Source organism: Sceloporus occidentalis, unplaced genomic scaffold (assembly GCF_023333645.1).
Source record: "Sceloporus occidentalis isolate IW3139 unplaced genomic scaffold, rSceOcc1.0.p SCAF_3, whole genome shotgun sequence".
Classification (NCBI taxonomy): Eukaryota; Metazoa; Chordata; class Lepidosauria; order Squamata; family Phrynosomatidae; genus Sceloporus; species Sceloporus occidentalis.
Window position 1 is genome coordinate 18,840,999 of NW_028316983.1, and position 24,974 is coordinate 18,865,972.

Below are 24,974 nucleotides of genomic sequence, written 5' to 3' on the forward strand. Positions count from 1 at the left end.
TATGATGCCACAAGACACTTTTATTGTTTGTGCCGCAACTGCCTAATATTGCTTTCTTGTTGTTGTTATGTGTCTTCAAGTCTATTCTGACTTACAGCAACCTTATCACAGGAGTTTGTTAGCAAAATTTGTTCTGACGTTTGTTTTTTTCTAAAACGGAGAGCATGTGACAAGTTGGTTTCCATGACTGAATGTGGATTCGAATCCTAGTCTCCCTGAGTCCTAGTCCAACACTCAGACTAGTACACCAACAGGTACACCTCTGGAAATTGTATGCTCTTTAAATATCATAGTTGCTTGAATATTAACAGCAATATTTGTATATTGAGAAGGTTCGTGTGGACTGGTGTTTCAACCAAAATCTAGACGAGTTATGAAATAAGCCAAAGCATGAATGATTGTTTAATTAGTGACTTAACATTTAATTATATCTATATGGTTTTGTCTGGACGTGTAAGTATAGAGTACCACTGCAGTTTTAACTGTGTTGAGATCTGGGATCTCTCAGTTCACGTTACATTTCTGCTCCCCCCCCCCTTTTTTTTTTTTATTTTGTCTAAAAAGCAGGCTGATAGAAGAAAATATATAATTACATACATTGAATGTGAGGGTCAGCAATTTCTTGCAGCTGAAGAGGCCAGAATAAGCTGTTCATTTCCAGAAGAGGCAACAAAAATTTTGAATGGTAGGATTGAAGTTGATCCTGTACTGCTTCACAGTTCTGAGAAGAGAGATCAAAGCAATGAATGTGCATCCCAACATCCTGTCTTGACAAGTGCAGCAGTTACTTCAAAGGCCCATGGGAGCACAGTCCAGTGGGGAGATGGTATGTACATAAGCACGATTATGCAATTGGTCTTGTTAAGAAACAGTGCTGGAATAGAGACACCTTTAGGTTAACTAGTAAGAATGACAGTTCTTTCTTTTAGCACTCTGTGGGGCAGTTTTCCTCCCCAATCTCCAGATGAGTTGGACTACACTATCCATCAGCATGCCCAATGGCTATGGAGAGTGGGGGGATGGTGGGTTAAAACACCTGGAGAACCCTGGACCAAAGAAGGCTGCTTTGGGAGAGGAGAGGGATATTGTTCACTTGTCCTTTTATTTCCTTATAGAATGTATTTTACCATGGGTCCTTGGTATTCACTGGGGTTTTGTTTTAGGACCTCCTGTGGACACCAAAATATGTGGATACTCAAGTCCTATTAAATACAAGGGCATAGTAAAATAGTGTCCCTTATATAAAATGGCAAAATCAAGGTTTGCTTTTGGAATTTATATTTCTTTTAATATTTTCAACCCATGAATGGTTGACTCCATGGATAAGGAATCTGTGCATACAGAGGGCTAACTGTAAGATTAATTCCTGTAGTAAGGGGGCTAGTGTACCTTTAACCCTTGGCATTTGCTTACCCCTACTATAAATGACATCTGGGATTATACATCCAGTTAGTTTTGATAGTGAATTCATGAAGCTTCCATTATAAACAGGCCCCTTTATATGAGCAGCTGGTTTCTCCCAAATTGAACTGAAGGCATTTTATGTGGTGGGGAGGAAGGATTCAGGAAGATCAGGCAAAACTGAACACATTGTGGAGTTCCCCCAACACACACCTGAATTCGTGAACTGGGGTTATGTGTAGGGTTGTCATAATTGTCCACTTTTACCAGGGACAAAATGTGGAACAAATTCAAGACCAAACTGTAGGACAACTGCAGGACAAAACTCAGCCCAAAATGTAGGACATTGAAGAAAAATGGTGGACCTTAAATGTCCTACATTTTGAGCTGAGTTTTGTCCTGCAGTTGCCCTACAGTTTGGTCTTGAATTTGTCCTACATTTTGTCCCTGGTAAAAGTGGACAATTATGGCAGCCCTAGTTATGTGAGACAAAGCCAATTTCCATTATATATCTAGGATTGTCAAAGTGAAAACGGGGGATGTTTTTGGTGATTTTAATAGTTAAATAAAAGGATGAATTTCAGCAGGAGTTCCTTGTTACCTGGTTGCACAGAGAGCAACATCTACCGAAATTGCTTCTTCTACATCATTAAAGGTACAGAAGATATCTCCAGTTTTCACTCTGACAACCCTATATACATCTCTTTTGTTCAAGTGTTTCCAATGAGGTTTATCTTGTTTTTCTTAGTGTTAACATTACATTTTTATTACCTTGTAAATTACAGTCTCTTCTTTTACCTTTGTGGCTTTGGTTCCTCAAAAATGTTATTAACAGTTGAAATAGAGATTCCTAAAGTGCAAACCACATGAACATGTTTGCCAGTTTGTGACCTACCTGTTGAATGAACATTGATCAAACATTATATCCATGCTGCTGAAATGCAATGATGGGATTTCAGTGGAAGCAATTCACACTTATGACTGAAAGTCGCTGTGTGGTGAGACATCAGATACTAAATATACATGTATCAGTTTCTCACATGGGAAGAATTCACGTATTGATTTGTTTTTGTTTTCTTTACAAAAAGAAACACTTTTTATGACTTGTTTGACATAAAAACAGCAGAAACTGGGGAGCATTTGATATGAAAACAACTGTTCTTCTAGGGAACATGCCACAGTGCTGCAGGTTTTGCACATTCACCTCTTCCAGTTTGTCAGGCCTGACTCGTCACATGAGAAAACACTCTGATGAAAAGCCCCATATGTGCCACCTCTGCCTTAAAGCCTTCCGTACTGCTTCCATCTTGCGCAACCATATGAACACACATACAGGTATGATTAGTGTGCATTTGTTTTCTTTGGCATCTTTCAGATGGAACCAGCAAATCATAACATAACAGCTTGCGGCAACCATTTTTTTAAAAAACAAATCTTATAAGTGTGGATATTGTAAAACCTTAATCTCTTAATTTTTGATTGCAGGAGATTTGTGTGGGATTTTTGATTGCAAGGGATTTCTGTGACATACAGTTGTCCAGAATTTATGGTGGGTTGTGTTTGCCAAGCCAAACACTGTGGCCTATGTGACCTCATTTGGCTACATCCTTTAGTTCCCCATCATCCTTTCTTAGCAGAAGCATCAATGTGACACTTTTTGGCTTACTGTATTTACACTATTAGCATGATGTAGACTTGGCTGTTAGGTGACTGACAGGCTATTTTTCCACTTGAGCTCCAAAAGCAGGTGGATATAAAACAAGTACAGTTAAATACATATGTGTATAATTAAAGAGGATTGTCCTTCTAAAACAGATTTCATTTAAGGAAGAACATCTGTTTTCTTATTGCAGGGACCAAGCCATACAAATGCAGTGAATGTGATATGGCCTTTGTGACCAGTGGTGAACTTTCGCGACATAGGCGGTATAAGCATACCCTCGAGAAGCCTTTCAAGTGCACATTCTGTAACTATTGTAGTGTGGAGGTAAGGTTAGCATTCACAGCAAAATCACTTTTCATAGTATACTTGTATATACTCTCTGGATAGAAAGAAATGATGGGTTTTTGAAAGAGACATTCATTTGTACTTCATTATTACAATACATGAAACATTTAGTAGTTCTTCAGCTGAAGTTTTCAAAGCAGCTTATAGGAAATAAAAAAGAAAAAAAATCCAAATTCCAAATGAAAACACCTAAGATTAAAATATATTTTAAGACACACCAGTAATAACATCAGAATATAATATAAAACTAAGAGGCTTACTGCATTACAAACAAACCCGGCAAGCAAACAGATACAGTAAATGTGTTTCTCTTTCTGTCTCTACATGATGACGTGAGGGTTGTAAAAGCATCCCTTTTGCCAAACGGATTTTTCCAGCTTGGCAAAACGGACACTTTTACGACCATCTCCCATGCTTTTATGACTAGAAGAGAATGAAAGTGCTTCTATGTTATGTGGAGACCAAAAGAGAAACACGCTTCTCTCTATTTGCCTGCTGGAATTGTTTGTAATCTAATAAGGCTCTAAGTGCAGGTAGAGGCACAGGAGTGCTTTCTACATAACAAAGATGGATTTTGACCTAACATAGATCATGGAAACCTCTCTTGGGAGGAAATTCCAAAAACATAGGTACCACTACTGAAAAGGCCCTGGCCTGTCACCATCTACCATACTTCCAGTGGGAGGTGGACTTGGAGCAGGGCAAGTCTTCATTCTGCTTCTAGTTTCTCGCAGACAGTTCTTGTATAGTTTTAGAAGACTGTTCCAATTTTGTAATTGGCAGCAATGTAAAAATCTGGGGAAATTATGCAAAATGAATGAGGCTAATATTTTGTTATCACCAATGTGTAATAATACCACTTGGTTCCCAACTCATTCTGCTGTATGTACAAAACTGCTTTGGGAGCTTAAGTATCCCTGTATTTATGTCAGATCTAACTTAACGGCAACCTATATTAGGGTTTTCTTGGCAAGATTTATTCCAAGAAAGTTTATCATTGTTTTCATCTTAGAATGAGAGAGTGTGACTTGCCCAAGGTCACCCAGTGGGTTTCCATGGCTGAGTAGAGATTTGAATTCTCATCTCCGAGAATCCTAGTCCAATATTCAAATCACTACACCACACTGGCTTGCATACATATGCTTTTTGTTTTTCATCTTATCTTAGTGCTTTAAAGCTGTTTTTGTTCATTCAGTGTTGTTTTAATCTGACAGAATAATAGAATGTTAAAGGTGGAAGGGGTCACAAGGGTCATCTAGTTCTACCTGCTGTCATGCAGGCATACACAATTATAGCTCTCCTGAAAAATGCCCATCCAATTTCTATTTAACAACCTCTGTTTAAAGGAGAATCCACCTTCCCCCAAAGGCTTCGCAAAGAGCATTTTCAGCAACGGCTCCAAGACTCTGGAACAGTCTTCCTGAGGAGATCTGCTCGGCGACCTCGCTAGAGACATTTAGAAAAGCGGTTAAAACTGAGCTTTTTAACTGAGCATACCCCACCTGATATGAATGACATGCCCTGTCTGTGTATGATCCCTGCCTTGTTATTGTATGATGCTATTGTTATTGTATGATGTTGGATATTTTATTGTTTTTAGCTGCTTTTAATTGAATTTTTATGTAAACACTCTGTGTTTTTATTTAGTCTGTAACCCCGCTTCGATCCACCGGGAGAGGTGGGGAAACATAAATAAATTTTATTATTATTATTATTATTATTATTATTATTATTATTATTAGTCTATTGTACTGTCAAACAGTTCTAAAGAAAGTCTTTCTAGTGTTTAAGTAGAATTTTTTCTTTTCCTGATTGCTTGTTTACTTGTTTTTAAATCAGTTGTTGTTGTTGTTACTGTGATTGATTTTAACTGTTCTCTTTTAAGTTGTAATCTGCCTTGGGAGAAAGGTTGGATATAAATTGAATAAATATGCCCCACCACTGTCCCTGGTAGTTAGAATCCTTGCTAAAGTGTACAGCATTATTAATGCAGAGGAGCAGAAGATTTTAAAGGGGAAAGGGTTTTTTAAAAGTTACTACACTTTTTGAGGATGGCAATTGCTGATGGTAATGGTAGACTATTGCTTTTACCAGAATCATGCCAATGTTTTTCCAATTCGGTCACGGCCAAGCAAATGGCCTCCACTCCCCTCCCCTGCAGCTCTTTGCACTAGTTGAAAACTAGCACTAGAGGGTTTCTCATTCCTCTGGAGCAGGTTTTTGGGGTGCATGATAAGGGGAGATCACTCCCTTCCTGAACTGGCTGGCATAGGCAGTTCTGTCAGTGGATGTAGTTTATTGGCTGCTGGAAATAATTATTTTTCCCCCTGTTTATGATGGTAGGCCAGCAAACTGAAGCGACATATTCGCTCACATACGGGAGAGCGCCCTTACAGCTGTACTCTCTGCAGCTATGCTAGCAGAGACACTTACAAGCTGAAAAGACATATGATAACTCATTCGGGTAAGTATTTGAACTGTGTTGACTGCCATTAAAATATTTTGTTTACTGGGTGATCCAGACTATAGTTTGTTGCATTACTGATTTCTAGATTGTTGGGAGATAGCAAGGAGAACCCACTTGGTAGCAGTAGGTACTGAACTTTGGTCACTTCATGAAACAGCAGGTGTAAATGGATGAATCCCAACAGGAATGAAAATAGGGCTCCCGAGAAACAAGGGGGAAGAATCCATATTCTAAGGCATATCTAAGGTTTGCAAAAATGTATTCTTGTTATTTACCATCAAAGCAACCTTGACTTATGTCAGATTTCCAAGAGCCCCAGTCATCAACTACCCTGCTCAGGTCTTGCAAACCTGGGGCCATGGCTTTCTTGATTGAAACAATCCACCTGTAATGGTGTAGAACAGCAGAAAGCAAGCTCACTCTATCTGCCATATGGCAACCCTTCAAATATTTAAAAATAGCTATCATATCACTTATCAGTTTTCTTTTCTCCAAGCTAAACGTTCTCACTGAGCTCCCTCAACTGTACTTCATAGGGTTTGGCTTCCAGACTTTTGCACACTTGATCACCCTCCTCTGGACAAGTGCTCAGCAGTTTAAAAGTGAAGCAAGAATATCTTATATTAATGTTATTCCTAGATATGTAGAAGTGTATACACTGATAAATAAAAGGAATTTAAAAAAAAACAGTAGCCAAAAGACTGAGCTTGCTATTTGGAAAGAGAAAATGGAAATTTTGGCCTTGAGGGGTGGGATTGAAGGAGAATTCCTCTGCTGAAGATCCTAACAGCTATACAGTAACCAGAAGAAAAGTCAATCTCTAGCATACTCCATTGCCATGGATAGAAAGCATCTAAGGGATACTGTGTTTGAGCAAGTAGCTCTTGAATTCACATGTAGGTATATCTTACTAAACACAGTAGATGTATTCCTGGGCATTAGTTCCTGAATGGAAAATTTAATGCCAGAAATAATGTGGACAGAATAGGAATAGACTCCTAAACCCACCAAAACAATAGTCCTACCCCATGTTTCAGTAAACTTTTTATGTACATGTAAAATGAAATAAGCAGATAAGGTAAACCTTGCATAGGCGAGATACAGACCGCCCAAAAAGGGTGGTCTCCTGCCGCCCTGGTTTGCTGCGTGAAGGAGCCACAGCGGACAAACTGCGCGGCTCCCTCGCACAGCAAAAAGAACCCGCAAAAAGCGGGTTCTTTCTGCAGTGCGGTTGTGACGCCGCAGTGCGCCAATGATGCCGGGACATGCGGACGCTAGGTGTCCGTCACATCAAAATGGCAGTGCCCATATGTACAGGGCGTCACCATTTTGACGTCCTTGTCATGTGCGAGGGGCGAGTCGCGTCTGGAAGCACCGCCCCTCGCACATAACAACGGCGCCCCGTAGGACCCGTCTGTACAGCGCCATAGTTAAACAAAAACATTGTGAAATTTCTAGAGACACTTGAGGGCTACTTTCAAAATCCAACTAGGTATGACTTTTTCTTTTATTAACTTCTACTTTCCTTATTCCCATTTTGGTGGCCATACTTACAGATGTAAAAATTGAGAATGGCTTATTCAGAAATCTGAAACACTCCAGAATCCAAAATCATCCACATGGGTGGCTATGATAGTGACACTTTTGCTTTTTGATGCTTTGTACAAAATTACAAATTTGTTTCATAACAAAATTATTAAAAATATTCTATATAAAATTACTTTCAGACTATGTGTATAAGGTTTATACCAAATTGAACTGAATTTTGTGTTTAGACTTGAGTTCTATCTCCACGATACTTCATTATGTATATGCAAGTATTCAAGCATCTAAAATTTTTTTTTGAAATCCTAAATACTTTTGGTTCCAAGCATTTTGAATAAGGGATACTCAACCTGTACACTTTTTAAAGATGCTAGTAGTAACTGATGAGGCATTTTTAATTGCTCTTCCCTTTTCTTTCTGTTTTGCTGTTCATGCATGCCTACTAAGGAACTTAAAGGGAGCTGCTGTTTACCTTGCCTATTATATACAGAAATTAGCTAGAGTAGTCTCCTACTCTTTCCCACTTCAAGCTTTGTTTATTGCATTGTTTACTACGTGTATGTGTGCATGTACACACACAGAATCTCCAGTCTTCTTCACCATCCTCCCATTGCTGATGTTGCCTATAAATGTCCACCTAAAGAAAGGACAAGGCGGTCTGGGCAAGCGTTAAAAAGCCTTTGTAAAAAGGAGTTTTTTCATCAGAGGCTTTGTTAACTGAGGTGTGCCTGTATTTAACTGGTGCTAACTATGCTGACATGACTGTGCTGGTATAGGTGTTGATGGTAGGAGGATAAAGACTGTGGGTTTATAGGACATAAAGAAAGGAAGTCTTTGGAGAAATAAGCTGCTTGGCACTGGCAAATTTGGTCTGCCTTCATTTATTATTACTGTTCAGCCCCGGTAAAATTGCAACTGCTTGGACAGTGCAGTAGTGAGTTTCCAGCCTTTATTTATACCCCATTTTCTTCCCATCTCTTAAGAACCCGTCATTTGCCAAAGCAAATAAAAAGATCTTTGTTTGACTGTAGAAGAGGAAGAGAGCTCATGTGGCTTCCCTTGGAAGGGTGTTTAATACTCTGGGAGCAACTGCCAAAAAGGCCCTTCTAGTGCTTCTACCAAGTGTTTTTCTGAGGGTGGCAGGACTGAGAAAAAGGTCCATTGATTTCAAAATCTTGGCATGCTCATCTGGGAGCATGTTGTTCTTCAGATGGCGTGGAACCAAGCTATAGGACAAAAGAGCATGGCAAGGTTTCAACATTTTCTTTCTGAGACTGAGCTAAATCTTGTAGACAAAACAGAAATAAAAAAATCTCAAATGAACTGTATGTCTTAAGACACCATAGAGGAGAAATATGTAAGTGATGTTTGTCAAAGAAAACAGACTGAAAAGAAAGTGTGTTTTGTGCATATTTAACTGTGCCACCATTTTCAGTTGTGACATTACACTTTTACTGTACCTCTTACTCTTTTTTTCCTTTTACTTTTTTTTAGGAGAAAAACCCTTTGAGTGTCTGATCTGTAAGGCCAGGTTCACACAGGCTGGAACACTGAAGTTCCATGTATTGCACAAACATGGGACAAATGTGCCAAAATATCAGTGTCCACACTGTAACACAACTGTTGCTAGGAAGGGTGATTTAAGTAAGTTCCATTTTTGCCTTTTTAAAAAGTGTGATCTTTTAAATCAGTAAAAAATTTATTGTTGGCATCCTGAACAAGTTCTGACTTAAGGAAAAGCAGTCCCAAATGTGGCTTATTTGTTCCAAGTCCATAACTAACTTGCAGAAAATAATAATTTTTCCAGTGTGACCAGCATGGAAAAAAATGTGGCCAACAAGCATGATTCCTGTTTCCTATATTTGGGAAGGTTATGAAACCTACCTACCTATCCCAAATTCTCTGTGGGTTTTGAGATTATCAGTTACCATGTTTAATCTCTGGGTCATCATCAACCAATGCTTTGGCAAGCTATAATTATCCAGTTCTTAATTTGTACTGACTTTGCTGAGATTGCGTTGGTGTTGTTTTGTACCTTCAAGCCATTTCTGACTTATGGTGACCCTAAGGTAAACCTATCATTTTTTTCTTGACAAGATTTGTTCAGATTTGTCATTGCCTTCCTCTGAGACTGTGACCATGTGAAGGGCGGTTGCTCTTCAACTCCAAGCTGTCTTGGATGAAACCAGTTATCTAAACCCATTTCAAACTGGCTTCAGGATAGGCTTTGGGGTTGAGACTGCCATGGTTGCCTTGACTGACGATCTGCGTCTGAGCATTGACAGGGGCAGTGTGACCCTGTTGGTGCTCCTAGACCTCTCAGCGGCTTTCGACACGATAGATCACAGCATCCTCTTGGACCACCTGAGGGGGTTAGGTATCGGAGGCACTGCATTGCAGTGGTTCCGGTCCTTCCTCTCGGGCAGGTCCCAGAGGGTGCTGCTCGGGGACAGCTGCTCCAGTAAAAGGGAGCTCTCCTGTGGGGTTCCACAGGGTGCTATACTGTCCCCAATGTTATTTAACATCTATATGAAGCTGCTGGGTGAGATTATTCGGAGTTAAGGAGCTGGATGTTATCAGTACACTGATGACACCTAGATCTATTTCTCCGTGTCTTGTTCATCGGCCTCGAATTCTAATGGCATCTCCTCTCTCAATGAATGTCTCCAAGCAGTAATGGGCTGGATGAGGAAAAACAGATTGAAACTGAATCCGGACAAGACGGAGGTGCTCACGGTAGCGGCCCCGAAACCAAGAATTGGGTTGCAACCTCCAGTCCTGGATGGGGTCACACTCTCCTCTAGTGACTGTGTTCACAGTCTGGGGGTGCTCCTTGACTTGTCGCTCCTGATGACAAATCAGGTAAATGCGACAGTCAAGAGCGCCTGTTATCAGCTTCAGCTGATACGCCAACTGCGCCCTTTTCTGGAAGTAAGGGATATCGAGACTGTTGTACACGCACTGGTAACCTCACGTCTAGATTTCTGTAATGCGCTCTACCCTTGTGCTTGATTCGGAAACTGCAATTAGTGCAGAACATGGTGGCCAGAGTAGTGTCAGGAACATCGAGGAGGGACCTTATTACTCTGGTATTAAAGTCCCTCCACTGGCTACCTATTAGTTTCCGGGCCCAGTACAAGGTGTTGGTTATCACCTTTAAAGCCCTAAATGGCTTGGGTCCAAACTATCTCAGGGACCGCCTCCTCCCATATAATTCCCCGCACACTCCAGTCCTCTGGGAGGAATTTGCTGCAGCCTCAAAGATCTAGGCTTTCGGCTACCTCCCAGAGGGCATTTTCTGTTGTCGCCCCCAGACTATGGAACGGCCTGCCGGACAAGATCTGTCAACTGACATCTTTAGACAGCTTTAAAAAGGCTGTCAAGACAGATCTCTTTCGGCAGGCCTTTCCAGGATAGATAACCCCGGCCTCACGAATCCCTCTTCTCATGAGAGTCCCCAAGGTCCTCCCTGGAAATGCTACCGTAGTTTACTGTTTTATTTGTTTTGTTTTGTTCTGTTTTGTTTTTGTCTTGTAATAATGTGTATGTGCTAATGTTGTTTAATTTGTTGGTTTTAATTATAATTGATTTAATAATTTTTTAAGGGGGGTGGAATTTTGATGTACAATGTATTGTATTTTATTGCTGTTAGCCGCCCCGATTGACCTCAAAGGGGCGGGATATAAATTTATTATTATTATTATTATTATTATTATTATTATTATTCCCAAGGTCACCCAGTGGATTTCATAGCTGAGCTGGGAATTGAACCCTGGTCTCCATATTCATAGTTTTTTTGTGGGTTTTTCGAGCTATGTGTCCATGTTCTAGCAGAGTTTCTTTCTGACGTTTCACCAGCATCTGTGGCTGGCATCTTCAGAGAATGCTTTGCCTGGAAAAAGTTGGGTGTATATATACTGTGTGAGCCTGGGAATGCAGGAGTGATTTGCATGTGTATTGTTCTGTGTTGATGACTGGCCTCAGGCTGGGAGGCTAATGCAAAAGAGGATTAATGTCTGCTAATTGGTGATCATTATCTGCTGGGAAAGCCCCTGCAATCCTCTTTTGCATTAGCCTCCCAGCCTGAGGCCAGCCATCAACACAGAACAATACACATGCAAATCACTCCTGCATTCCCAGGCTCACACAGTATATATACACCCAACTTTTTCCAAGCAAAGCATTCTCTGAAGATGCCAGCCACAGATGCTGGCGAAACGTCAGAAAGAACCTCTGCTAGAACATGACCACATAGCCCCAAAAAACCCACAAAAAACTATGGATGCCGGCCATGAAAGCCTTCGACTTTCCATATTCATAGTTCAATGCCCAGACCACTATGCCATGCTGGTTGTTCATTGTGCTATATCCATTTAATTTATTGTGTAGTTATTTAAAATACAGTCCTCCCTCTGTTCTCACAGACTTGGGCTCCACGCCCCTTGATTATACATGGAGGCGAACGGAGGGAGTTAAAATGGGGCATGCCCCATGGTGTGCATCTGCACACCCCTGCAGGAGTGCACCTCCATTCAAGCCATTTGGGCTTGAATATGCACGGTTTTCCATTTTCGTGGGGGATTCTGGGACGGATCCCTCGCGAAAATGGAGGGAGGACTGTATTTCTTTATAAGACGAGACCTTGAGCAGCTAACAACAAAATCAGTTGAAATAACTTAAAATTAGAACAATTACAACTTAAAGCCATAATTATAAAGCCCTTGATTATAAATAATATAAACAATCTAAACACATCTTAAGCAATGAAATAAGTTTTAAAATTAAACTTAAAACAATCTAAAACCATATACGTATTTGGAATTGGATGAAGTCATTAGGCCCAAAAGGCAGTGTGGCTAACTTTGGCACCAATCAACTGAGGTGCCAAAGCAGAGGAAGCTTTCTCCCATGCCCTCTCATAATCCATTGCTGCCACTGGTGGGACACAGAAGAGGGCCACTTCAGCAGATTGCAGCTCTTGGGCAAACATATATAGGAGGAGGTGTTCCTTCAAATATTGATGTCCCAAAGCATTCAGGATTTTAAATATTTTTACCCTTACTTTGATTTTAAGCCAGAAACGTATTGGCAGTTGGTGCAGTTCTTTTAAAAACAATGTTATGTGATTTTTATAAGCTGTTCCAAACAGGAATCTAGCTGCTGCATTTTGCACTAGCTCCAGCTTCTAAGTTATTTTCTGGAGCCGATCCACATTAATTGTATTGCAGTATTCTGACTTTGAGTGTTGCATGAGTTCTTGCTCAACCATGGAAACCCACTGGGTGACATTGGGCAAGTCACACTCACAACCTCCGAAGAATTTATTTCATTTCATTTTTTTCCTGCCTTTCTCCCAGAAAGGGAGAACCCAAGGCAGCTGACAAAAGCAACCCCTCTCTGAACAATCCTGCCATGAAAAACCTATGACAGAAAACCCTTAGGGTCTCCAGAGGTCAGAAATGACTTGAAGGCACATTACAATGTGGATGGTTACAAGTATGGCCATGTCTTCTTTTCTTCCTTGATGTGTCCAAAACCTATGTGCATTGTATCCAGATCCAAGATTCTATATTATGATCTTATTTAATCATAGCACAGATGTACTGGTGTGCATTGGTAGTGTGTGTGAGGGAGGAGAGAACTGAAAACCAAAGCAACTTACATTTTTAAAAATGTATCTTTAAATATTGTGCCTTTCTCTTAATATGGGACCCAAGATGGCTCATAACAGAGATTAAAAATAAAATAAAATTTAAGAAATTCACTGTTCATTGCATGCAGCCTTTGAAGTGGTTTATAGCCTCAAAGGAACAGATGAAGGGCCAAATCTCAAAGGGAGTGCTGCCAATGGAGAAGGATATTTTATTGTACAGACTGAGCATCCCAAATCCAAACACTGAAACGTTTTGCCCCCAGACACCTGCTTTCCCCTTTGAGACAGTGGCTGTGGCGTTCTTGCTCGCTTGTCTCGCAGATCTTCTGTCTCTCCAGTTTTGCGTCTCATACACAACACAAGTAGTGAACGAATGAGATGCATGGCTGGAGAGAGATATGAAGATCTGTGAAATAATGGGAGGTGTGGACTCAAGCTGAGGACTACGCTTGGATTCCTGCCATTTTACAAAACCTCAGTCTCTTTCTAGCCTTGCCTCTCTCGCGTCTCTCTCCCATCTTGCAAATACCTGTGTTATGTATTGAGTATTATGCTTGTGCAAATACAGTTATTCCAAAATGCAAAAATTTCTGTAATAGGAAACACTTGTGCTCTGAAGCATTTCTGATAAGGGGTACTCAACTTGTATTTCTTTTACTGCCTTTGTTGCATGTCCCCTTAAGGCTAATAAAAAGTGTAACGTCCAGACCATCTTAAAACAGATGTGCAACGGATCCTTCATTTCTTGCAGCAAGCATATGTAGGAAATTTTGCAAGCCAGTTAGGTCTGGACTTTTCTTATGCAAAGCTCTTTGGCTGTACTTTTGGTACCTCTTGGTAAGAACATGCAGATTTCCAGATTTATTTATTTTTCTAATAAAGTGAGGTGGCACCACCTTGTGGTTGTTCTGAATTAAATGAACATATGTGACACAGCAGCCTGAGAGAAGTCTCCTTTTTTCCCCTCATTATGAGGATCCATCTTGAAAGATATCACCATGTCGCTAAGAACATATACAGTCTTACCTGCTTATGGAATCTAAATAGTGTTGAGCCTGGTTAACACTTGCATGAAAGACCACCAGGGAATAATGAATCCAAATTCCACAAAAGAGTGATATCTTTATTGGGACAAGTAAAAAGCAAACAGGCAAGATTTCAAAGCTTCACTGTCTTCTTCATGAGGCAAAGAAAAGTCATGATATTAGAGTCACAGGGCCACGTGTTATCTCAGATGTTATTTCTGTTGTCAGTAAAAATGGTCTGTAGACAGAGGCTATTCCCTCTATGCTACCATTCAGGGCTGACTGTACTGGGCCACCTGGACCAGTACTGCCTCAATGTAAGTCCTGGTTTGGTCTGACTCAGTATAAGCCAGTTTTGTACATTCTTGTATTTTGTTGGTCCTTTCCATTTTTCTATTTTTGGACGTATCCTGTGTGATTTTATTAAACTGTGTTATGGGCTTTATTCTCCTCTTGCTTCAGCATGTTCTAAGTATGCTTATTCCTTATTGGGGGGCATTGTCTTTGATTTTTTCCTCTTAAAGGTTTCTTGTACTTTTGAAAAACTTGTAATTGGCCTTCCTCACTCCCCACCCTCAAAAAGGATCTCTTGTACTACTGGAAAACATACCTATTATGGATGGATGGATGATGATGTAGGCTGTCTATGAATTGATATGCTCTCCCTCCAACCAGTTCAGATAGATGCAATGATGATTATTCTAGAAAACCATAGAATTGAGGTGTGGGTTGTTGTTGTTGTTCCAGTATCCAAAAAAGGTTTCAATTGTTCAGCAGAAGTTCATATACACCTCTGTGTATGCACGCCCTTGAATATTGCTGTGGCATGTGCATGCCTGCCTGCCCTCTTGCACCTAAATAATAAAATGCTTATTTGTGTGAATGGCTTAGCTTAAGTCCAAAGGGAGTTGAAAGGAGAGGTGGAATTGCAGTGGAAATGAATTTACAGCACACCCAGAAGGCTTCATCTGAGGTTGCTGGGAGGATTCTATGGCCTTTTACTGCAGTATGGGCCTGTTGCCCTGTTATTAACAGTCCTGCTCAGGTCTTGCAAGCTAAGGGCTGTAGCTTCCTTTATTGAGTCTATCCAAGTGTAATAAAATAAATAAATAAATAAAACTATATATATATATATATATATATATATATATATATATATCCCGCCTCTCTGTCAATGACAATCAAGGTGGCTTACAACTTAAAATTACATATAATCCCATGTCCCAACATCCCACCCTCCCCTAAAACATCAATTAAACAATTATAATTTAAAATCATACATTAAAATAACAAATCAGCGGATAGGCATAGCAAGTTCAGAGGGGTGGTTTTCCACTTTTCTTACTGCTTCTTACCTTGCCAAACATTCCTTTCTAACGAGTCATATCTTTTCATGATATGTGATAGCCTCAGTTTAATTATCTTGGCTTCTAGGGAGAGTTTGGGCTTGATTTGCTCTGGGATCCATTAATGTGTCTTTTTTACTGTCTATGGCAGGGGTAGGCAACCTGCGGCCCGCGGGCCGGATGCGGCCCAGCGAGGCCTTGGGACCGGCCCCAGCCTGGTCCTGCCACTGATTGCCGCCGGGGCCTTTGGCCTCTCACGCGCAGGGGCAAGGAGGGCAATTGTCTATAGACGCCTCAGAAACATGCATTTATATTAACATTTTTTAAAAAATCAGCAAATTTTTTTGTGTGTCCTCCACTTTTTTAAAAAAAAGTGTCCACTATTTGAAAATGTTGTCCTACATTTGTCCCGGTTTGTTTATTTATTTAAATTTTTTAAAAATTATTTAATTATTTATTTTTTGGCTTCGGCCCCCCAGTTGTCTGAGGGACAGCAACCCGGCCCCCGGCTCAAAACGGTTGCCTACCCCTGGTCTATGGTATCCATAGAAGTCTCCTCTAGCACCACATTTCAGATGAGCTGATTCTGTTCCTATTAGCTTTCATCACTATCCAGCTTTTACATACACAGAAACTGAAAAAAACAATGGCATATAGATAATCTTGACTGTGGTATTCAATTATGTATTTTTGCACCGCAGGATTTTATCTAGTTCTTCCATAGCTGCCCTTTCAAGTCCTAATCCTTTTTTGATTTTTTGACTGCAGTCTCCATTCTCATTAATGACTGAGTCAAGGTATGGAAAATCTTTAATTATTTCAATGTCTTTATCATCTCCTTTAAAGCTGAACATACAGTTAGTTAAAAAATGCCATTTATCTCTGTGCAATGTGTGAAATGGCCCACTGTGAGCCATTATGAGCTTGGTGGCCATGTAAATTTGCCATAGTTCTGAATTCACTACTGTACTAAGATGGAGACGAAGAAAAGTGCTCATTTCTGAAACGTACTCCCCCCCCCCCCCCAACCTCCACCATCTTGATATAGTACATCGACTTAAGATTCTATGGGTGGGGATAGGGTGCTCCATAGAAACGTTTTTAAAAAATGTTCAATGACTTTTTCTGCAAAGGAAAAATAAAATTATGGCACACCTTTTTCAGGTATCCACTTGCGAAACCTCCATTCTTACATTGAAGTGCCTCTGAAGTGCAATTACTGTGAAGATGCCTTCCATGAGCGCTATGCTTTCAGGCAGCACAAGAAGACACACAGAAATGAAAAGAGATTCAAATGTGATGAATGCAATTATGCATGCAAACAGGTATTTAAGATAGTCAGGGTCTGATTGCTGGTTTGATGGGATTAGCAGAGGGGCATGTATTTGCTTTGAACAGCATGCAGATGTTTATTGCTGCAGCTAAACTTTTGTAGAACATCCAGGTTTGCTGGTGCAAATATTGGAAAGGAAATATATGTATATTTTAAGGCTTGTGATGTGTTGATTTATTTGCTTGCTGTCAGTGTGAATGGAGGAGAAATATATTGCAAGCCAGTTATCTATGCAACAGAGTAGGGAAACCTCTGGGTTGCAGACCTAACTCATCTGAGGCACAGAGATATGTGGTTAGGGTTGCAAATCCTGGCTCAGTTTGTCTTTGTGCAGTAAAAATGAAATAGTGTATATTCAAAAAACAATATCCTTTCCATGAAATTTTCTTTCTATTGGTACTGGAGACATTTTGCACATTTCTGATACATATTTTGGTGCATTTCTTTGTTGTTGTCATTTCTGATTTATGGCAACCCTAAGGCAAACTTAGTTGCTTTTCTTGGCAACTTTCTTTAGAGGGGGCTTGCTATCTGCAGTCCTTGGAAGCTGAGAGAGTATGACTTACCCAAGGTCACCCAGTAGGTTTCCATGGCTGAGCTGGGATTTGAATCCTGGTCTCCAGAGTCATATCCAGTGCTCAAACCACTACACCTATTCCGGTAAATTCAGAATGATGGTAAATGTTGTCTTGTTGCGTGGACTGTTAAAAAATAGTTGGAGGGGCTATGACTTTTTGATCAATCAGTCTGTCCTTTGCCCTTATTCTGTGTGTGTGCGTGTGCGTGCGTGCGCGCGTGCACACACACATGCATGCATGCTTAGCTACAGAAAGGGAGGAATTGCTAGTCCTGAACAGTGACTTTTTGCACAAAAATTGCCTTGCTCTCACCCTGGATGTGGGAAGCACCTTTGCTTTACTGCACATTGAAAACCATAGTTAAACTGTAGGAATGAAAACAGATGAAGTTAATTCCTGCTGTATTTTCTGAGGGGGGTTACTGAACAGGACAAATCGCTCTTCTAACTTCTCTTTTTTTTACTGAGAACAGGAACAATATTTTTAATGAGACAGAGTTTTCCCCTAATACAGCTCAGCTGCTCACTTTTATATAGGTTGATTTTTTTAAAAAAATCATTATTATTTTCATTATTGTTAAAATAACCATACAGATTATTGTATTTCAAATGTACTGTTATACCAACAAAAACTTCCTGCCTTCAAGTAGTTTGTACTAATTAAATCACAGTGGCTTTCCAGTCTGCTTATATTCATGAATCTCTACCTATATCCAACTCTTTTATCTGTCATATTCATCCTCTTAATTTTACTTCTGTAACATCAAAGTAGGTTCAAAGAGATGTTAGCTTAAATATTTAAGTAATCAAAGATTCTTAATATTCCTATTACTTCCTTAATGTGTTTTCTAAGAATTTTTAGAGGCTGGTTCTTTTTTAAGGGTAGTACCAAGGATTTTATCTAAGGACACTGCCTTTGAGCATAGGCAGCATGCTTTTCCATCCTGACATCATAATTTCAGTGTCAGATCTGGGATGAGAGAAAATACCTTCAATATAGGGGTGGCATCCTAGCAACATGAATCCCCCTTTCAACCATATTGCAATGGAGGTTTGTGGGTCCCAGGTGGTCAGTGAGGTAGTGAATGTGTTCTTGTTGTTGGATATCTTTTATAGAACTGTCCAAGGTGCTGATCCATCTCCATAAAATAGGTTATAGCATCTTGGATAGGTCCTTGCTTAAAGCTGTTGGCCACCAGTGTTGCAGAAACCTTCACTATGGCTTCTCTTGTTGTTTACCTTGAAGGTAGAGAGGGATCAAACAGCTCTTTTACGATGGTCTTTCATTGAGTAGTTGCTGATCAGTGCCTAAATGTGTGCTTCCCATTGTTTCTCAACAAATGTCCTATAACTGTCACATCAAGGGGAAAACTTTTTTTTTGCTAAACAAAGAAATGAACACCAAGATTTTAATAATACAGTGATCCCTCTTCATATGTATCACTCTGTTGTTGTTGTTGTGAAATGAACATCAAAATATATAATAATACAGTGATTTCTCCTCACATGTGTCATTCAGTTGTTATTGCTTTTGTTATTGTTGTTGTTATCCCAGCTTTAGCTTTTTGAAAGTCAAGAATGCCCCCAAAATGGCTCCCCACATCAGGTTTGGGACATGGGAGGCAATTTTGCCATGCTTTGGAGGAGGACCCTGGATCATTTCAGATTCAAGAAAGGCATTTTTTAAAAAAAACAAGAAGATACCAGAAAGTGAAGTTCTGTTTCTTTTTATTCTTTGGCTTCTCCTAAGCCTAAAATGTCCAGTTGTTAGTCAAAAACATGATTAAACTGCCCCCCCCCCCCGAAGGTATGTGGGACTATTTGGAGTTAAAATGTTAAGGGAAACAGGCCTTGTATAATGTCCTGGACTTTATTTGTTTTTTTAACAGTTTCAGTTTTTAAGTGGTTTTAATTTTATGAATATTTTAATGATATGCTTAACTTTCATAGTCAGTATATTTTAGCCATGTTTCTTTTCAGTGTTGTAAACCACCTTGAGTTCCAAATTGGGAAAAGGAGGATATATATAGTCGTTGTAGTTGTAGCTGTAGTAGTAGTAGTAGTAATAACAACAACAACAATGGGAGGCTTGGGTGCTGAGGACCATAGAAGCCTCAAAGACAGACTTTGCGGCCACATGTGTCTTGCTGGTCATATTCCCCCTACCACTGTCTTAAGTGATGCTTCTTCAAATTTCTGGGCCTTTATTGAGTTGCTTGACCTCATTTTGGCTATACTGTTTTCCTTCTCCCAACTCCCAGGAACGCCACATGGTTATGCACAAGCGGACCCACACGGGTGAGAAACCCTTTGTTTGCATGTCTTGCAGTAAGTGCTTTCGACAAAAACAACTTCTGACAGTCCACTTCAAGAAATACCATGATTCCAGCTTTCAATCCAAAGTCTTTGAATGTCCACAATGTGGCAAGGAATATTCACGCTGGGTAAGCTAATTTGTTTCTTAGAGTGCCTTTCTGGAGGTTTCTGCAATCAAACCAGAACTGTGTGGCATTTAGTAGGTTCCATGCAAGGACACCTTAAAGAAAATCTGAAATTAGTAGCAAAATTCAGCATTGTGACAGCCAGAGGTTTTGTTGTTGCTGCTGTTGCTTGGCATAAAGACAGAAAATAGAACTCTTTTCTTGAGATGGTAAAGATGTGCAGCCAGGCAGAGTAAGCAAAGGAGGGCAAAACATCCATTTGTGCATGATTTGCAGATGGTGATCAAATTGTAGTTGGTGATCAAAATGATCAATAGGTTGATCAAATTAATCTATTGCAAATGGTTTTGCAATAGGAATTTTAGATGTACAGTAAATGATTAGAAGTGAAGAAGAGTGTAGCCATTTCTTGCAGAAACACCTATGTGCTCACAGAAATTATAAACACATAGAAGTCCCTGAGATGGTCCTTCTTTGTATTACAGGGGTGGACAACTTCAGCAGATGTAGGGGCACCAAGACCCCCAGGGGACATAAGGGCTGCCAAAAATGCCAGAAAATTGGGGGGAACACCACAAAGTAGATGGAAATCTACTTCTGGTTTGAGAGACAGATATCTGATCTTAAAAAGTTCAATATGTGTTTGTGTGTGAGAGAGACCTAGTCAAAGAAGGTTTGTCATTGTCTTCCCCTAAGGCTGAGAGCATGTGACTTTCCTAAAGTCACCCAGTGGGTTTCATGGCCAAGCCAGGAATCAAATCCTGATCTTGAGCGTCGTAGTCCAACACTCAAACCACTACTCCATGCTGGCTCTAGGAAGACCAAGATTGAAATCCCTGCTCAGCCATGGAGCCCACTTTCTCAGCCTCAGAGGAAAGAAATAGCATTCCTTCTCTGAAGAAACTGTATCAAGAAAACCTTGTGCTAGGTTTGCCTTGGGTCACCTTTGGGAGCTGAGAATATGGTTGGAGTTCAGGGAGAAGTATGACTTCTTTTGTTTGTAACTGAGTTGCTACTGTCTGTCTAATCAGCATAAGGCTAGATTTTTATTGTACACAATATATCTTTACTATTTTAATTTCTACATTTCTGTGTGACTGTTTTAATTTAGTAATTACCAAGAAAGCCTGGTTAAACATTACTACACTGAATCCAGCAAGCACCACATCCACTTGCCCAAAATAGTGGCCACCTTGAGACCTGAGACCCTGAAAGGGTTTTAAAGGTAAAATGGGAAGGTGAGTGATAGGAGCCCTGGAGTTGGAACTAAGCGTCACCCTGGATAGGCGATATTCTCTCTCTCTACAACTGCCAAGCCCCATGGGTCCACTGCTGCTGCTACTAAATGACTGAAGAGGGGGGAGAAGAGTTACTGGGTAGCAGAAGTTGACTTTCTATCCCCCTGCAGTTTGCTGTAGAGAGAGGCAGAAGAATTATGATGGTCTTGTTCATCTATTCTCTCATACACAAACTGCCGGGGGATGGAGAGGCAGCCTTGGTTGACCAGTCATCACTTCTTTCTCCTTCCCCATAGTAGTGGCTCCACTGGGTTTGGCAATTGCAGGAAGGGAATGCTTGAATGGGGTGCAAATGTTATTAATAGGATTCTACCCTTGACATTTGGTATACTTTCTCCCTCTTTATAAAAGTATATAGAAGCTTTTTAATGCAGCTAAGTATAACTGCTATTAACCATATTAGTAAGTCTTTAAAAAAACAATAACAACAACCTTTGTTCTGAACAGAATAATATGCGTAAGCATGCCATGAACTGTACAGATGAAAGACCTGTTTGGCTCAGCCAAGAAAGCAAGCAAAAAAAGGAAGAAGACAAGAAATCAAGCCATGGCAATGAACAAGAAGGTAGTAATTGTGGTGATTTCAGGTAGAACTGTTGAAGCTTATACATAGCCACCATTCTATATGTTACTTTTCCTAGGATAATTAGAACAAATGTTGTTATAAAAACCTAGTACATAGTCAGTCCTGAATAATGCCTAATGTCTCCTGGTTTAGTAGCTGGTTATTCTTGTTTAACTTTTCAACAAACAGAACATGATGAGTCAGTTTAAGCATAGCATCAGGAGTTTCAGATCCAGTGATACCTGTGATAAGCAGACATTCCATGATTTCATAGGAGCCCTGGTGGTGCAGTGGTTAAATGCCTGTACTGCAGCCACTCACTCAAAACCATAAGGTTACGAGTTCAAGACCAGCAAAAGGGCTCAAGCTTGACTCAGGCTTGCATCCTTCCGAGGTTGCTAAAATGAGTACCCAGATCGTTGGGGGCAAATTAGCTTACAGTTGTAAACCGCTTAGGCACTGCTTAGGCGGTATGAAGCGGTATATAAATGAAGCTTGCTTGTTTGTTTGTTTGTTTGTTTGTTTGTGTAGGCCAGCCCTCCACCATACGCAGCTTGTGGTTTGAGCCATGGGGGGCACCTCACTCAATTATTCCAGAGTGAGCCCCACCATTTGAACTATGAGCTGCCTCCCTGTGCTCCACCATTGTATTCATAGTTGCTGTGGCCAGTTCTTCACTTGGTGGCCAACATTTTGAGGATGGTTGCCTTCTCCTGGCGCAAAGCACAACTGCATATTATTTAAGAGAGCTATTATGGATGCATCCCCACTGTTGTGTGTGTTCACAGATGAATTATTGATAACCCATTTATACCCCACAATTCTCTCTCTCCTCAAGTGGCTGCTTGTGTGAACTCTCAGTTCAGTGCTCTACATGCTGTTCCTGTTGGAGCATGGGGAAACGAAGATAATAAAGAAGGAATTACCTGTGAGATGATCTTGAACCTGATGGACAAATAGTATGAATGACACTTCATATTTCTGTGGCCAAATCAGCAACCTCAGCTGTATCAAAGCATAAAATGCTGGGTTTTATTATGTGTTCCTGTGTAATGTTATTCATAGGTTAAAGGTTGCTAAAAAGGGATTTATTTTGGCATTTGGCCTGTTGGAGCCATGTAGGGCAGATCCATTGTATCTTGCAATTAGCTTTCATGGAGGTTAGACAGTTGGAATTGTTTCAAATAACTTTGCTTCTTTTGCCAAGGGCACATCAGTCCTGAATAAACTGTTGGATTCCAGATTGATTCCATTGTATTCAGTTGAACTAAACTTGAGCTAAAGAGAGTTAGAGTGAAAGTGTGATTTGAATTTATTCTTCAGTAGCATTGATTCAGATGTATTTAGTAAGCAGGCCTAGAGATAGATTCCCCCCCCCCCCCCCGCAAAAGAGTATGGAAGGGCTCTGAGAGAGATTGTAGGCTAAGCAATGTGTATTTCATTCTGTTTCTAAATCAAACAAATTTTGAAGTTTTTGAGGGCCTAAACTACATGGAGCATAACTGTTTTTAAACTACATGTGAGCTTAGCTGCTTAACTGTCATTCATGGTTTTTTTCACCAGATGTTGTCTGTGAGGGGCCCTTTGATGTGACAACTACAAGTTCAGTAACACAACAGAAATTCTTGGGCTTAGATACTGCATAGATTAAATTCTATACTTGTGACCATAATAATCTCTCCACCTTCTAAAATAGCTAATTATTTCAAAATAATAAAAAATCACTAGAATTAAATAGAATAATGTATAGTACTTTGTCACCTTGATATTAATTTAAGAAAGTATGCTGTAGTATTTATTTTAACATTTAAAAATGAATCAAGACAAGACATTGATATCTTTTATACTGAGAGCTCAATCTGCCCAAATTTTGTAAAAATGTTACAGTTGTTCTGAGGCAAAGGTTACTGGAATGTTAGTATTTGTTTACAAGTGGGAAAGAGAAGAATGATTGCTTTTTCCTTAATAAAGTTTTTTTGTGAATTATGTTGTTTTTCAACTGGTATCTTAAGCAGTTGCATCCCTGTGGCTTTCAGAAACCATATTATCTGAACATTATCTGAAGTAAAAGCAGAATAAAGGTTTCTAATACAATATGTGACTTTTCAGAGTCATCAATATTTGGAAATTTGTGTGTAAAACCTGTAAAAGCAATACTGGGAATACCAAGAAAGATAGGGTTTTTTGTTTTTTAGGGTTTAGGTCTACTGATTACTGACAGCTGTCTAGGGTTCATTCCAGAAAAATCAGAAATAAGAACATTATACAAAGATGACCATCATTTGCAGCTGCCAGAAAACATAATTATTGGGCTAAATCCAACTTTTGTCTTATTTAGAATAGACCTATTGAATGAGGTTTGCCAATGATAACTTAAATCCTGTTGTCCAAGAAAAAAAATACAGTGGTGGCTGTGTTTGTCATACCAAAAAAGAAAGGACAAAGAGAGAGAGAGAGAGAAATACATATCATGTTGATATATTTATTCAGCCAACAAAAGACACAAAATACCTCATGAAGAAGCCAGTGGGTTTCAAAGCTAGCTTGATGTATTTCCCCCTTTTAGTTAGCCTCACAAAGGTATCACCACAATGTATATTTTGGATTAAATCCTGTTGCTCTTTGTGGGTCTACTCAAGGTAGGACTAGTGTTAGATTTAGCCCACTGTTCTAAATATGGTGAGGCAGGGCTAGCCTGAGACATTTTGACAGCTTGAAGCAAAGGACAAGGTGGCCTCACCTGTCCATTCCATCTATAGGCTATCAGTTTACCAAAATATTTTCTCCTTACTTATAAAGGAAGAATATCCTCCACTGTATTTGAGCCATGAGGCTAATTTAAAGAGAGAAAGATAAGTAAAGCAGAGAAAGACAACTCTGAAATCAAGCAGTAACTTGTCATGAAGTTCCACCATATCCCCATAGTTTCTGCTGCTTCAGGTGATCAAATGGTATAGTCAGTCCTGTTGCTAGGAATACTTTCTGCAAGAGAAGCCTATTCAGTAATGGAAAACTCATTCAATAAAAATAATGGCTGGAATTCAGTATGGAAGCTGTGTCTTTGTAAGTTGATTTATGTGTGCAGGAATAAAAATTGAGCAGTTTTGCAACTTCCATATTCACCTAGGGTCTATTTTGATGTTACTGCATACAAGCACACATTCCACAATGGAGGAATGATTGATGTGTCATGGCCCAATGTACAATGGGTACCAGTGTCCTTCCAGATTTCCCAATGTCCTTCCAGATACCAGTTAAGAAGTGCTGGAGAACAACAGGAACACCCAGTGCAGATTGCAAATGCTCCAGAAAAGC

General features: G+C 39.9%; 1 protein-coding gene across 7 annotated transcripts in view; it reads left to right on the forward strand.

Annotated features, from left to right (window-relative positions):
- The window catches only part of LOC149315618 (transcriptional repressor CTCFL-like), a 37,018-nt gene extending 12,327 nt beyond the window's left edge, over nucleotides 1–24,691 (forward strand). For 6 of the 7 annotated variants that reach the window (XM_089513756.1, XM_089513763.1, XM_089513759.1 and 3 more), the window contains 9 exons: nucleotides 565–826; nucleotides 2,569–2,736; nucleotides 3,255–3,388; nucleotides 5,753–5,873; nucleotides 8,916–9,065; nucleotides 16,610–16,770; nucleotides 19,617–19,799; nucleotides 21,542–21,659; nucleotides 22,498–24,691. In XM_089513756.1, the coding sequence (XP_089369882.1) occupies nucleotides 565–826; nucleotides 2,569–2,736; nucleotides 3,255–3,388; nucleotides 5,753–5,873; nucleotides 8,916–9,065; nucleotides 16,610–16,770; nucleotides 19,617–19,799; nucleotides 21,542–21,659; nucleotides 22,498–22,619 (1,419 nt within the window). In that variant the 3' untranslated portion in view covers nucleotides 22,620–24,691. The remainder of the gene's footprint in view (nucleotides 1–564; nucleotides 827–2,568; nucleotides 2,737–3,254; nucleotides 3,389–5,752; nucleotides 5,874–8,915; nucleotides 9,066–16,609; nucleotides 16,771–19,616; nucleotides 19,800–21,541; nucleotides 21,660–22,497) is intronic. The other variant, XM_089513757.1, reaches the window with a different exon arrangement.
- Nucleotides 24,692–24,974: the final 283 nt, after the last annotated feature.